Raw genomic sequence first — 15,436 nt, 5'->3', positions numbered from 1 at the left:
AAAAAAAAAAAAAAAAAAAAAAAACCAATACAAAATGACAGCAATAAACTCATACCTACTGATAATCACACTGAACTTAAACGGCTTAAATGTACCCACAAAGAGACAGAGAGTGACAGAATGGATTTAAAAAAAAAAAAAGGACCATCTATACGCTATCTACAAGAGACACACCTCAGAAACAAAGACATAAATGTATTAAAAATCAAAGGATGGAAAAAAATATATATTGGGCAAACAGCAACCAAAAAAGAGCAGAAGTGGCAATACTAATCTCAGATAAAATAGACTTTAAAACAAAAAACATAAAAGACAATATAATGTCTATATAACGACTAAAGGGACAATCCACCATAAAGAGGTAACAATAATAAATATCTACCCACCCAATGATGGGTCTCCAAAATACATAAAACAAACTCTAGCAGCACTAAAAAAAGAAATTAACAGTTCCAAAATAATACTAGATGTCATGGATTGAATTATGTCCCCCCAAAAAAGCATGTATCAATTTGGCTGGGCCATGATTCCCAGTATTGTGTGGTTGTCCTCCATTTTGTGATTGTAATTTTATGTTAAACAGGATTAGGGTGGGACTGTAACACCCTTACTAAGGTCACATCCCTGATACAATGTAAAGGGAGTTTCCCCGGGTGTGGCCTGTACCACCTTTTATCTTACAAGAGATCAAACGAAAGGGAAGCAAGCAGAGAGTTGGGAACCTCATAACAGCAAGAAACCAGTAGCTGGGAGCAGAGCACGTCCTTTGGACCCATTCCTGTACGGAGAAGCTCCTATTCCAGGGGAAGATTGATCACAAGGACCTTCCTCCAGAGCCCACAGAGAAAGCCTTCCCCTGGAATTGTTGCCCTAAATTTGGACTTCTACCTACAAGACTGTGAGAAAATAAATTTCTCTGTTAACGTCATCCACTTACGGTATTTCTGTTATAGCAGTACTAGATGTCTAAGACAGAATCTGGTACCAGGAGTGGGGTGCTACTCTATCAGATACCTAAAACATGGAAGTGGTTTTGAAACTGTGAATGGATAGAAGATGAGCTGCAGCAGAGAATTGGCAGCAGCAGAAAAGTGGCAGTGGCAGAGAACCAACAGCAGCAGAACCAGAAGACCAGTGCGAGGTGGCGCTGGAGCCAACTCACAGAGCGAGATAGCTGAGTGTCTGTGCGCAGGAGGCTTCCTGGCAGAGTTGGGTTCCTCTGTGAACTTATCGGTGGAGTTACAGAGCTTTGGAACACTGGCCTCAGCAGGGCAAATGAGGGTGTGAGGCCCAAGGAGCCAAGAGGCCAAGAAACCAGGAAGCAGAAGTTGAAGACACAAGGAACACAGCAGGCCAAGCTGCCTCAGTCTCAAAAGGTATGACTAGGACCTCTAGGGTTTCAAAGGGTGGAGCCATGGCCTCTGGTGTTTCTAAGGGCAGAGTCGCCACTACGATGAACTAGGAGAATGGTGTGCCTAAAGCCGAGGGAGCAGAGTTGCTGTCCCAGTGGGCCTGGAAGGTGAAGCTGAAGCCCAAGGCCAAGAGGCCTCCACTCAGAATCCAGAGAGTGTGGCCAATACTTAAAGAGTCCAGAGGGCAGGGCTATGGTGTAAACTATCTCAGAGGACAGAGAATTATTTTCAAAGCCTTGAGGGCTAATGTAATGTATTCTGCTGACTAGCTTGGTGCCTGTTATGCCTTCCTTCCCTCCAATTTCTCCCATTTGTAATGGAAATGTCTAGCTTCTGCCTGCTTGTTCTACCATTGTACTTTGGAAGCAGATAACTTGTATTCTAGATTTCACAGACAAAGAGGAATTTTTGAATTTTGGACTTGGAGTTGATTTAAGACTTTTGCTATGTTTTACATGTAGCAAGGACATGAATTTGGGGGGCCAAGGGGTGGAATGTCATGGATTGAAATGTATCCTCCCAAAATATCTGTCAACTAGGATAGGTCATGATTCCCAGTATTGTATGATTGTCTACCATTTTATCATCTGATGTGACTTCCCTATGTGTTGTAAATGCTATCACTATGATGTAATAAAATGGATTAGCAGCAGTTATATTGATGAGGTCTACAAGATTAGGTAGTGTCTTAAGCCAATCTCTTTTGAGATATAAAAAAGAGAAGCGAGCAGAGAGACATGGGGACCTTATACCACCAAGAAAGCAGCACTGGGAGCAGAGTGAGTCCTTTGGACCTGGGGTCCCTGCACCTGAGAAGCTCCTTGACTGGGGAAGAGTGAGGACAAGGACCTTTCTGCAGAGCCGACAGAGAGATAAAGCCTTCCCTTGAAGCTGATGCCCTGAATTTGGACTTCTAGCCTACTAGACTGTGAAAAAACAAATTTCTCTTTGTTAAAGTCATCCACTTGTGGTATTTCTGTTTAGCAGCACTAGATGACTTAGACACAGAGTAAAATTTATTTTACTATAAATATAGTTTACTATAAATTTAATAATATACATCCTACCTGGACCTCAGACATCTGTGGAATGCAAGATTTAGGTCTTAATGGCAAAAGGGTTGCCATTTGTGGAAAAGGGTCAATATCCTTCCTTGGTTTCTCTTGACGGAGGTGCCAGAATTTCAGTTCAGCACTAGCATATTTTGTTGAGCCTGAATGAGTAACACAGAATCTTGGTGCCCTGTTTAGTGAAAAACAAATTTAAGATTAAAGTAGACAATAAGCCTCAAAAATCAAAAGCCTATAAAATGTATAACAGTTGTGCTTATACTTATCAGTCTGTCTATACCCATTTTCTAATTTTTTCTACTTATTTTTTGCTTCCTAGCCTTAAAAAATATTTTTCTATGCCATGTAAACTGCCTGAAGTTCCATTCACTCATATAAAAAGGCAATACACATTAAAAACATATCATAAAGGAATGTATGAATTATCATCTACTTGATAAGAACAAGAAACCTATGTATCTATCACTGAAGATATTTTTTAAATTACCTAAGTTTCTAGTAAACTGAGCATAAACTGCACCTATGATCATTTTAGAACAGCTTACTATTAATCTATAACACCAAGATAAAAACTGGTAGTTCACATTTTTAAATATATAAACATTTTTCATAATGCTTAAGTATACTTCTAAAGTGGGTTATTATTCATATTCTCTATTTTCAAGCCTTAAATCTGAAGGTAAGAATTAATTTTACAACAACTGCTATAAATGAAAGACCTACATTACTACCAGAAACTTAGGAAAAGGAATGTTTGGCACAATACCAAGGCCACACTTAATTGGGTAGATATTCTGGCCTTCAGTCTGTGGGCTCTTTATTGGACATAGGGTTAACTCCAGCTGTCAGGGTCTGTTACTAATCGCTGCTTGGGCCAGGTTTTTCCTCTGACATCACAGCCCAAAGTCTGATTCCTACTCCATGTCTTACAAGCCCTGATAGAAAATTGCCTCACTTTAAAATAGGAAGAAGACAGATATCTGTTTGATGTGAACAAAGGCTGGGAGTGGAAGAGAATCCAAAGCCCATAATTAATTTAGGGTAACAAACAATTCTATCACCTCAAAAAAACTCTTCCATAATACCATTTTGTCACTACACCCTCCCTCTACCCCCGACTCCTGGCAACCATTGATCAGTTCTCTGCAGGGCTTCGAACCAATTCATTCTGGTTCGAACCCCTGCTGAGAACTTGCATTTCTAACAAGTTCCAGAACAAATTAATTGTGCTTGTGAGGAACCTGTACACAGACCAAGAGGCAGTCGTTTGAACTGAGCATGGGGATACCGCATGGTTTAAGGTCAGGAAAGGTGTGCATTAGGGTTGTATCCTTTCACCATACTTATTCAATCTGTATATTGAGCAAATAGTCCGAGAAGCTGGACTATATGAAGAAGAACGTGGCATCAAGATTGGAGGAAGACTCATTAACAACCTGTGATATGCAGATGACACAACCTTGTTTGCTGAAAGTGAAGAGGACTTGCAGCACTTACCAATAAAGATCAAAGACTACAGCCTTCAGTATGGATTACACCTCAACATAAAGAAAAATCCTCATAACTGGACCAATAAGCAACATTATGATAATCAGAGAAAAGACTGAAGTTGTCAAGGATTTCATTTTACTTGAATCCAGAATCAACGCCCATGGAAGCAGCAGTCAAGAAATCAAACAACATACTACATTGGGCAAACGTGCTGCAAAAGACCCCTTTAAAGTGTTGAAAGGTAAAGATGACATTTTGAGGACTAAGGTGCGCCTGACCCTTCAAAAGTTAGAAATAGGAATACCACATGATCCAGAATTGACGCCTTTGAATTAAAGTGTTGGCAAAGAATACTGAATACAGCATGGACTTGCAGAAGAGTGAACAAATCTGTCTTGGAAGAAGTACAGCCAGAATGCTCTTTAAAAGCAAGGCTGGCTAGACTTTGTCTCACATACTTTGAACATGTTATCAAGAAAGACCAGTCCCTTGAGAACATCATATGTGGTAAAGCAGAGGGTCAGTGAAAAAGAGGAAGACCCTCAACGAGATGGACTGACACAGTGGCGGCAACAATGAACTCAAGCATAACAACGATTATGAGGATGGCACATGACTGGGCAGTGTTTCATTCTGTTGTACATAGATAGGGTGGCTACAAGTCCGAACCAATTCCATGGCACCTAACAAGTTCCCGGCTGACAATTTGCATTTCCATCAAGTTCCTAGAAAGTTATACATAAGAATCACTTGGGAATCTTGTTAAAAATGTAGATTCTCAATTTGAACATGGCACTGTAGACAGAAGCACCATACTGTACCTCTACAACAAAGACCTAAAAAACTAAGTAAAACAGATACAAATGTCAATCCTGGAACCCTAAGTGTCAAATGAAGGGATAAAGAACTCAACCAAGCACCAAATGGGATAAGAAACGGACAGAGAACAGAGAATGAGGCGAGCTACGGAGTGGAGGTCCCCTACCAGCTAACGTAGCATGGATTTGCCACTTTTGATCCCTCAGTCACCAAGAACAGTGGACAGGGAGTATAGGAAGGCAATTTCAAGGAGCTCCAAGCAGGAGACAGAGCACCCAGTAATCAGGGATACACACTTTCCCATCCCCCATCTTTCTTCTCTTTGCATGGCCTCTGCTGCTTTCTGGTGGTCTGAGGTCCCTTGGCTGGGGAGACGCTGACTCCTTGTCACTTGGATTCATCCTGCCCCCATTGGCCAGCTCCTTCAGTGCCATTTTGTTGTTGTAGCTGCTTTTTTGGCTTCTTTTTGTTTCTTCTCTCTCACGTCCTTCGTTTTCTCCCAAACACCTGGTGCAGTGTATATTCTCCGCTCCTTCTTGATGGGCTGTGCTGTGCCACTCGGCTGGGGAGCTGCTTCACTCTTCCAGACCACCACACTGGTGGGCTCCCTTGGGGCATTATTTTTTTCTTTTCATGGTTCCTTGTCTCTCTCTATTTCCTTCCTTTGCTTTCTCCCGACCATTTGTCATAGTGTGCCATCTCCACTCCTCCTTGATGGGCTCTGCCATGCCGCCTGGCTGGGAAGCTGCTTCCCTGGTCTGTGCCGCCACATTGGTGGACTCCCTCAGGGCATTTTTCTCCATTGATTTCTTGTCTCTCTCTCCCTTCCTTCTCTTCCTTTCAACCACCTGACCATGTGTGCTGTCTCCACCACTTGTTGACAGTCTGTGCCACACCACTCAGCTGGAGAGGGACCAGCACACGACTTCCCCAGTCCATGCCACGACACTAGTGGGCTCCTTGGAGCATTTTTTTCCCTTGGTTTCCCAACTCTCTCTACACTCCTTCCTCTCCTTTCTCCTGACAATCTGGTCATGTGTGCCATCTCCGCCACCTTTTGATGGGCCGATCGTTCAGCTACGGAGCCGCTTGCACATGGCTTCCCCAGTCTGCACCACCACACTGGTGGGCTCCCTCGAGGCTTTTTTTTTTAGTTCTGTTTCTTGTCTCTCTCTACCTTTCTTTCGACCACCTGACCATGTGTGCTTTTTGTTTGTTTGTTTCTTACCTCTCTCTCTCCCTTCCCTCCTTTTCTTTTTCTCACCCACCTAGCCACGTCTGGGGTCTCTGCCCCTTCTTGACAGGCAGTGCAACACAGCCTGGTGAGAAAGCCACCAGCATAAAGCTTCCCTAGGTGGCACCTCTCCAATGGCAGGCTCCCTCAGTAACTTTTCTTTTTTTGGCTTCTGTTTCTCTCTATTCTTTCTCTTCTTTCCCGCATCCACTTAGCTCCACACATCACATCTTCCCCCTTCCCTCCTGCCTTTTTGCACTGCATGCTGAGCACCGCACCCCTAAGCGACACCGATGCGGACAACCAGACCCTACCCTGCACTGTCCGTGGGCCCTGACATGTTGGTCCCAATACATGTTGCAAATGACCCATCCCCACTCTTACCCCTCTGCTGGATATGCCTTGCTGCACCATAGTTGAGCAACAGGCACTGACCACCGCGACAAGGTGGTGAGAAGTATCGTGCCCACAGACAAGCAAACAACAAAGAACACCCAGCCTGCCTACCTAGAAATAACAAAATCAAACAAAAAAGGATGAAACAAATCTACAATCAATAAACAAAGAAAATAATTCATTAATATCTTGAAGACAGTAGACAATATCAAAATATGTTAAAAAAAAAAAAAAAGGACAGGATGGCTCCAGAAAGCATCCAAAATAAACTACCAGATGACCATACAGTAGAAGAAAAGGCACTGGAGCCACCTGATAGAGAATTCAAAACTCTAATACTCAGGGTTCTTCAAATGATGAAGAAAAAAGCAAAGATACGGAAAAAACAGACTAAAAAATGAAAGCATTCAGGAAATAATACAGGAACAAAATCTAAAAACAAACAAACAACTAGAAATCATACAAAACCAGCAATTAGAAATCTAAAAAATAAACAATAATATTTCAGAGATGGACAGTACCATAAAAGGTTTTAGGAAGAAATATCAAACAAAAGAAGACAGGATCAGTGAAACTAAGAGAAATCCTTGGCTACAATTTTGAGGAAAAACAAGAGAAAAGAATGAAGAAAAATGAAGAAACCCTGAGAACGATGTGATACACAATCAAATGCAGAACAAGGGGAGAAAATAGAAAACACAGAGAGGACCACTGAGGAACTGCTGACAGAAAACTTCCATAATACGAAAGATAAAAACCTGACCATTCAAGAAGCTCAACAAATCCATACAGGACAGACCTCAAAAGAAAATCACCAAGACATACCATAATCACACTCACCAAAATGAAAGACAAAGAAAGAATCCTGAGAGCAGCAAGAGAAAAATGAAGTCACATACAGAGGAGAAACAATAAGACTAAGCTCTGAACATGGCAAGATAGGCAGAAGCACCACGCCATCTCTCCACAGCAAAGATCTGAAAAACTAAGCCAAACACAGAAAACGGCAATCCTGAAACCCTAAGCATTAACTGAAGAGATAAAGAACTCAGCCAAGCACCGAATGGAATAAGAAACTGACAGAGAAGAGAGAGCCAGGAGAGATACATGCAGAGGTCACCTATCAGCTAACGCAGCACAGACCTGCCATCTTGGACTCTTCTAGGAGATTGGTGAACAGGGGGTATGAGAAAGTAGCTTCAAAGAGCTTCCAACAGGAGACAGAACAAGTAGTAACCAGTGATATATCCTTTCACACCCTCCACCCTTCTTCACCCCTACTTGGCCTGCTCTGTTTCCTGCGGCCAGTCTCTTGGCCAGGAAGAATCACCTTGGCCCCAGTGTCACTTGGATTCTACCCGCCCACACTGGCCGGCTCCCTAACTGCCATTTGTTGACTGCTGGTGTTGCTTTTCTCTGCTTCTTTATATTTCTTTCTTACCTCTCACCACATCCCCCTCCTTTCTCTCAAATATCTGGCTCCGGGCACCATCGTTGCTTCTTCCTGAAAGGCTGTGAAATGCCACTTGAATGTAAAACTGCTTCCCAGCCTGTGCTGCCACACTGGTGGGATCCCAGGGCTTTTTTTTTCATTTGTTTTGAACTGTTTGTCTGGTTGTTTTCTTTTTCTTTTCTCAAATTGGGAGCCTGTACTAGCTGGCCAGTACTGCGTGGCTTGGGAACTCCCACTTCAGTTTGCATAGAAGCGCAGAGAGATCCTCGAGAGCATTTCTTATTCCTTGTTTTTTATAGGAGAGGCTTTTCTCTTTTTTCGGGTTTTCTTTGGGGGTCTTTCTTGTTTTTGTTTTTTTAATTTGTTTCTCTTGTTTTCTTTTCCCTCTTTTTCCCTTTTTGTTTTTCTTTATTACTCAGTTTCTTGTTATCTCTATACTTTCCTTCTCTTCCTGTCCCCTGAATATCTGAATACACAACTCAAACAAATAGAAAGAGAACAGCAAAAAAAAAGTCCACACAGGGACAAGGACTAGAAGGCAGAAGGTGACAGGAAAGCTGGCGATAGGGAACACAAGGTTGAGTAAGGACAGTGTTGACAGGTAGTGGGGTTCTTAACCATTGTCACAGGGCAATATGTGTACTGTTTAATCAGAAACTATTTTGTTTTGTAAACCTTCACCTAAAGTGAGAATACCAGCACAACTAGAAGCATGTAATCGATGTCACCGACTTGTAAATGTAGAAATTTGTGAAATGGTGTATCTTTGGATATGTTTATTTTCACCAAAAAAAAAAAAAGAAGGAAAAAAAAGTTCTCCAAGGCCAAGAAGGGAGCATGTTGACATGTCGTGGGGTTGTTAACCAATGTCATAAAACAATATGTATACTGACTGCTTAATGAGAAAACATTTGTTCTGTAAACCTTCACCTAAAGTACAATAAAAAAAGATTTTTTAAAAAGCCCACAGCCACCAAAAGAAAGGAAATAATAAAGATCAGAGCAGAAATAAATGAAATACAGAATAGAAAAACAATAGAAAGAATCAACAAAACCAAAAGTTGGTTCTTTGAAAGAATCAACCAAATTGAGAAACCACTTGCCAGAATGACAAAAGAAAAACAGGAGAGGATGCAAATAACCCAAATAAGAAATAAAATGGGGGCATATTACAACAGACCCGACTGAAATAGAAAGGATCATAACAGTTTTATGAAAAACTATACTCCAACAAATTTGAAAACCTAGAGGAAACGGATAAATTTCTAGAAACACACTACCTAGCCAAACTACAACAAAGTGATGTTGAAAATCTGAACAGACCCATAACAAGAGAAGAGATTGAAAAGGTAATAAAAAAAATCCCAACAACAAAAAAAAAGCCTTGGCCCAGATGGCTTCACTGGAGAATGCTACCAAACATTCAGAGAAGAGCTTGTACCAGTACTACAAAATCAATTTCAGAACATAGAAAAGGAAGCAACACTTCCGAATTCCTTCCATGATGCCAGCATAACCCCGATACCAAAAACAGGCAGAGATGCCACAAAAAAAGAAAATTATAGACCAGTATCTCTCATGAATATAGATGCAAAAATTGTCAACAAAATTCTAGCCAACAGAACTCAGCATTGTATCAAAAAAATAATTCACCACAACCAAGCAGGATTCATACCAGGTATGCAAGGATGGTTCAACATTAGAACATCAATCAATGTAACCTACCACATAAATAAAAGGAAAGAAAAGAATGACATGATCATCTCAACTGACACAGAAAAGGCATTCAACAAACACCAACACCCGTTCCTGATAAAAACTCTCAGTAAAATACATACAGAAAGGAAATTTCTCAACATAATAAAGGGCATCTATGCAAAACCAACAGCTAACATCATTCTTAATGGAGAGAGGCTGAAAACATTCCCCTTGACTACAGGAACAGGATAAGGATGTCCTTTATCACCACTCCTATTTAACACTGTGCTGAAGTTCTAGTTAGAGCAATAAGGCAAGAAAAAGAAATAAAGGGCATCCAAACTGGTAATTGTGTTAGTCATCTAGTGCTGCTCCAACAGAAATACCACAAGCGGATGGCTTTAATAAAGAGAAGTTTATTTCTTCACAGTCCAGTAGGCTACAAGTCCAAATTCAGGGTGTCAGCTCCAGGGGAACGCTTTCTATGTCGGCTCTGCAGGAAGTTCCATGTCATCACTCTTCGCTTGGTCTGGGAGCTTCTCTGCGAAAGAACCTCAGGTCCAAAGGACGCACTCTGCTCCTGGCACTGCTTTCTTGGTGGTATGAGGTTCCCACGTGTCTCTGCTCGCTTCTTTTATATCTCAAAAGAGATTGCATTAAGACACTAACCTCATCAGTATAACCTCATCACCATGATAGAATTTACAACACATAAGGAGATCACATATAATTTCATCATAGTGATAGAGTTTACAACACTTAAGAAAATCACATCAGATAACACAATCATACAATACTGGGAATCATGACCCAGCGAAGCTGACAGATATTTTTGGGGGACACAACTCAATCCATGACAGTAATGAAGAAGTTAAACTGTCCCTGCTTGTGGATGATATGATACTATACATAGAAAAGCCTAAAGATTCCATGGGAAAAATACTGGAACTAATAGAAAGATTCAGGAGAGTAGCAGGATACAAGATAAACACACAAAAGTCTGTTGGATTCCTAAACACCATTAAGGAGAATGCTGAAAAGGACATCAGGAAAATAATACCATTTATAATAACTACTAAAAAAATCAAATACTTAGGAACAAATCTAACCAGGGACGTAAAAGACCTATACAAAGAAAACTACAAAACACTACTGTAAGAAACCCAAAGGGATCTACATAAATGGAAAAACATACCATGCTCATAGACAGGTAAACTCAACATTGTGAAAATGACAATTCTACCCAAAGGAATTTACTAATACAATACAATTCCAATCCAAATACCAACAACACTCTTTAAAGAGATGGAAAAACTAATCATTAACTTTATATGGGAAGGGAAGAAGCCCCAGATAAATAAAGCACTACTGAAGAAGACTAAAGTACGAGGACTCACACTACCTGACCTCAGAACCTACTATACAGCTATGGTAGTCAAAACAGCGTGGTACTGGTACAAAAACAGATACATTGACCAATGGAATACAATTGAGAACCCGGATGTAAATCCATCCACCTACGGTCACCTGATCTTCAATGAGGGCCCAAAGTCCAACAAATGGGGAAAAGACAGTCTTTTTAACAAAAGGTGCTGGCAAAAGTGGATTTCCATCTGCAAAAAAAATGAAACAGGACCCATACCTCACACCATATACAAAAACTAATCCAAAGTGGATCAAAGAGACTTCCAGGCAACATGGCCTCTAGACAGAAGCACCACACCGTCCCTCCACAGCAAAGATCTGAAAAACTAAGCCAAACAGAGAAAACAGCAATCCTGAAACCCTAAGCATTAAATGAAGAGATAAAGAACTCAGCCAAGCACCAAATGGAGAAACTGACAGAGAACAGACAGCAAAGAGAGATTTATGCAGAGGTCTTGTTAGCTAACGCAGCGCGGATCCGCCATCTTGGACTCCTATCAGAGATCAGTGAACAAGGGGTACAGGAAGCAAATTCACGGAACTTCCAGCAGGAGACAGAACAACTGATAACCAGCGACATATGCTTTCCCACCCTCCACCCTTCTTCGGCCCGACTTGGTCTCCTGATTCCCGTGGCCACATTCTCTTGGCTGGGAAACACTGGCTGCTTGGATTCCACTCGCCCGCACCGGCTGACTCCGAGTGCCACTTGTTGGCAGCTGGTGTTGCTTTCTTCCGCTTCTTTTGATTTATTCCTTACCTCTCACCGCCTCCCCCTACTTTCTCTTAAATACCTGGCTCTATGCGCCATCTTTCCTTCTTCCTGAAGGGCTGTGAAACTCTGCTCGATTGTGAAACTGCTTCCTGGCCCATGCAGCCACGGTGGTGAGATCCCAGGGCTTTTTGTTTGTTTGTTTTGAATTTTTGTTTGTTTTCCTTCTCTTTTCTTTTCTCAAATTGGGAGCGCATTCTAGCTGGGCAGTGATGCGCAGCTGGGGACCTACCCCCTCAGTTTGTGCAGACACACAGAGGGATCTCTGATGGCATTTCTTTTTCTGTGTTTTTTTGAGAGTTTTTCTTTTTTTCTTTCAAATTCATTTTGTTTTCTTTTCCCTCTTTCTCTTTCTTCTTTACTCAGTTTCACGTCTCTCTATACCTTCCTTCTCTTTCTGTCCCCTAAATACCTGGCGCTGAGTGACACCTCTACGCCTTTTAGTCTGGGTATAATTCAACGCCTGGAAGCAACTTCCCCAGACCTCGTAGCCACACCAGTGGGATCCCTGGGAGCTTTGCTTTTCTTCTTTCTAATTTTTATTTATTTATTTTTTCTCTTTCCTTTTCTTTTTTTCTTTTGCTTCTCCTTTTTGTTTTTATGCATTTCATAGTCTCTCATCTCTCCACTCCAACAGCAAGCTCCCCTAGCACTCTTTTTTGTTTTTTGTATGTTTTTGGCTCCTGTTCCTCTCTTCTCTCTCCCATACCCATCTTAGCTCCACACATCACAATCTCCCCCATCCATTCTGCCTACCTGCACCATGCACTTAACATCACACAACCAAGAAGCACAAGCACGGACTACCGGAACATGCCCTGCACTGATTACAGGCCCACCCTGGTGGCTGCAGTACGTGCCACAAACAACCCATCCCAGCAACTCCTCTTCAGCTAGACCTGCCCTGCTGTACCATATCTGAGTGACTGACCCTGTCAACTGGAGAAGGAGGTGAAAAGTATTGTGCCCACAGACAAGCAAACAACAGAGAACACACAGCCCACCTACTCAGACATAGCCAAATAAAACAAAAAAAACGGATGAAACAAACAAATCTACAATCAATAAATGAGAAAAATAACTACTGAATGCCCTTAAAGACAGCAGACAATATCAAAACATTTACGAAAACAAGACAGGATGGTTCCAGTAGGCATCCAAAATAAAACACCAGGTGACTTTCCAGTAGCAGAAAAGGCACTAGAACTACCTGATAGAGAATTCAAATCTCTGAATACTCAGAATTATCTAAGAGTTGAAGCAAAAAGCAGACAAAAATGAGGAAAAAATAGACAAATTCATGGAAAATACAGACAAAAAAATGGAAGAATTCAGGAAGATATTGCAGGAACAAAATGCCAAAATAAATTCACAACTAGAAACCACACAAAAACAACAATTAGAAATCAAAAAGATAAACAACAAGATTTCAGAAACGGACAGTGTCATAGAAGGGCTGAGAAGCAGATTTGAAATGGTGGAAGACAGGATCAGCAAAATTGAAGACAAACACATGGATACAACTCTGTTTGAGGAAAACTCAGAAGAATAAAGAAAAATGAAGAGACCCTGAGAATCATGTGGGTTACAATCAAAAGCAAAAATTTGCGAGTGATCACAGTTGCAGAACAGGCAGAGAAAACAGAAAACACAGAGATCATTGAAGAATTGCTGGCAGAAAACTTCACCAATATCATGAAAGATGAAAAGCTGCCCATCCAAGAATCTCAATGAACTCCATATAGGATAGATGACAAAAGAAAATCACCAAGGCATATCATAATCACACTCACAAAAACCAAAGACAAAGAATCCTAAGAGCAGCTCAAGAAAAAAAGTCACATACAGAAGAGAAACAATAAGAGTAAGCTCTGATTATTTGGTAGGAACCACGCAAGCAGGAAGCAATGGGATGAAATATACAAAACCTAGAAGGAAAAAAATTGCCGGTCAAGAATAATCTATCCTGCAAAACTCTCATTCAAATATGTTGGTGAAATTAGGACATTTCCAGATAAACAGAAATTAAAAGAATATGTAAAAACCAAACCAAACTTACAAGAATTATTAAAGGGAGTCCTTTGATCTGAGAACAAATAACTTCAGCTCACAGGCGGAATCTAGGACGTAGGATCGTACCAGCCAGATTTCCAATCTAGGAAATCAACTCTCAAGGACTATCCAAAATCAAAAGAAATACAACAGGGAATCAGAACAGAGAATCAGAGCAGTTAATCTGTAAATGGCAACAACATCAGAACAATAAAAGAGGGAATAAACAGTGCAGGTATAGAACCTTTAATAGAGAGGAAGGCAAGGCAATACCAAGTAATAATAGACTTCTTCGAATTTAGAAAGATAAGGGTAAATCTCACGGTAACCACAAAGAAAGTTAACAAACCTACTCATAAAAATAAAGAGCAAAAACATAAAGTCTCAGTAAAAACAAAACCTACAAAAACAAAAGAAATGAAAACAAGATCCACAAACAAAAGGAATTCAGCACAGGAGAGTAGGAAGAACAAAGAAAATGTCCACACAACAAAAAAAAGCACTACAAAATGACAGCAATAAACTCACATCTATCAATAATTACACTGAATGTAAATGGCCTCAATGCACCCATAAACAGATGGAGAGTGACAGAATGGAAAAAAAAAAAAAAGATCCATCAATACGCTGTCTACAAGAGACACACCTTAGAAACAAAGATGTAAATTTATTAAAAATAAAACGTTGGAAAAACATATATCAAGAAAACATTTACCAAAACAGAGCAGGAATGGCAATACAAACCTCAGATAAAACAGACTTTAAAACAAAATCCACCATAAAAGACAAAGAAGGACACTATATAATGATTAAGAGGAAGATCCATCATGAAGAAATAACCATAATAAACATCTACACACCCAATGACAGGGCTCCAAAATACATAAAACAAACTCTAACAGCACTGAAAAGCGAAATTGACAGTTCTACTATAATAGTAGGAGACTTCAACACATGACTCTCAGTAAAAGACAGAACATCTAAAAAGAAACTCAGCAAAGATACAGAAGCCCTAAAGGGCACAATCAGCCAACTTGACCTCACAGACATATATAGAACATTCCATCCAACAGCTGCAAAGTACGCATTCTTTTCCAATGCACATGGAATGTTCTCTGGAATAGACAACATCTTAGGCCACAGAGCAATCCTCAACAAGATCCAAAACGTTGAGATGATACAAAGTATCTTCTCTGACCACATTGCCATCAAGGTAGAAATTAACAATAGAAAGAGCAAGGAAAAAAATCATTTACAAGGAAACTGAATAACACCCTGCTTATAAACCACTGGGTAATAGAAGAAATCAGAGATGGAATCAAAAAACTCCTAGAAACAAACGAGTATGAAAACACATCATACCAAAACCTTTGGGACACAGCAAAGGCAGTCCTCAGAGGGCTATTTATAACAATAGATGCACACATCAAAAAAGAAAAAAGGGACAAAATCAAAACATTAACTACACTATTCAAACAAACAGAAAGAGAACAGCAAAAAAAGCCCACAGCCATCAAAAGAAAGGAAAAAATAAAGATCAGAGCAGAAATAAATGAAATAGAGAATAGAAAAACAACAGAAAGAATCAACAAATCAAAAGTTGGTTCTTTGAAA

General features: G+C 40.5%; 1 protein-coding gene across 1 annotated transcript in view; it reads right to left on the bottom strand.

The window, feature by feature from the left end:
- The window catches only part of RGS22 (regulator of G protein signaling 22), a 155,862-nt gene that overhangs the window by 93,180 nt on the left and 47,246 nt on the right, over positions 1-15,436 (bottom strand). The window contains exon 8 of the mRNA XM_023726043.1: positions 2,480-2,654. Within this exon, the coding sequence (XP_023581811.1) occupies positions 2,480-2,654 (175 nt within the window). The remainder of the gene's footprint in view (positions 1-2,479; positions 2,655-15,436) is intronic.

Source organism: Trichechus manatus, unplaced genomic scaffold (genome assembly GCF_000243295.1).
Source record: "Trichechus manatus latirostris isolate Lorelei unplaced genomic scaffold, TriManLat1.0 scaffold00009, whole genome shotgun sequence".
NCBI classification, from domain to species: domain Eukaryota; kingdom Metazoa; phylum Chordata; class Mammalia; order Sirenia; family Trichechidae; genus Trichechus; species Trichechus manatus.
The sequence above is the reverse complement of the archived record's forward strand: the minus strand, read 5'-3'. Positions and strand labels throughout refer to the sequence as shown.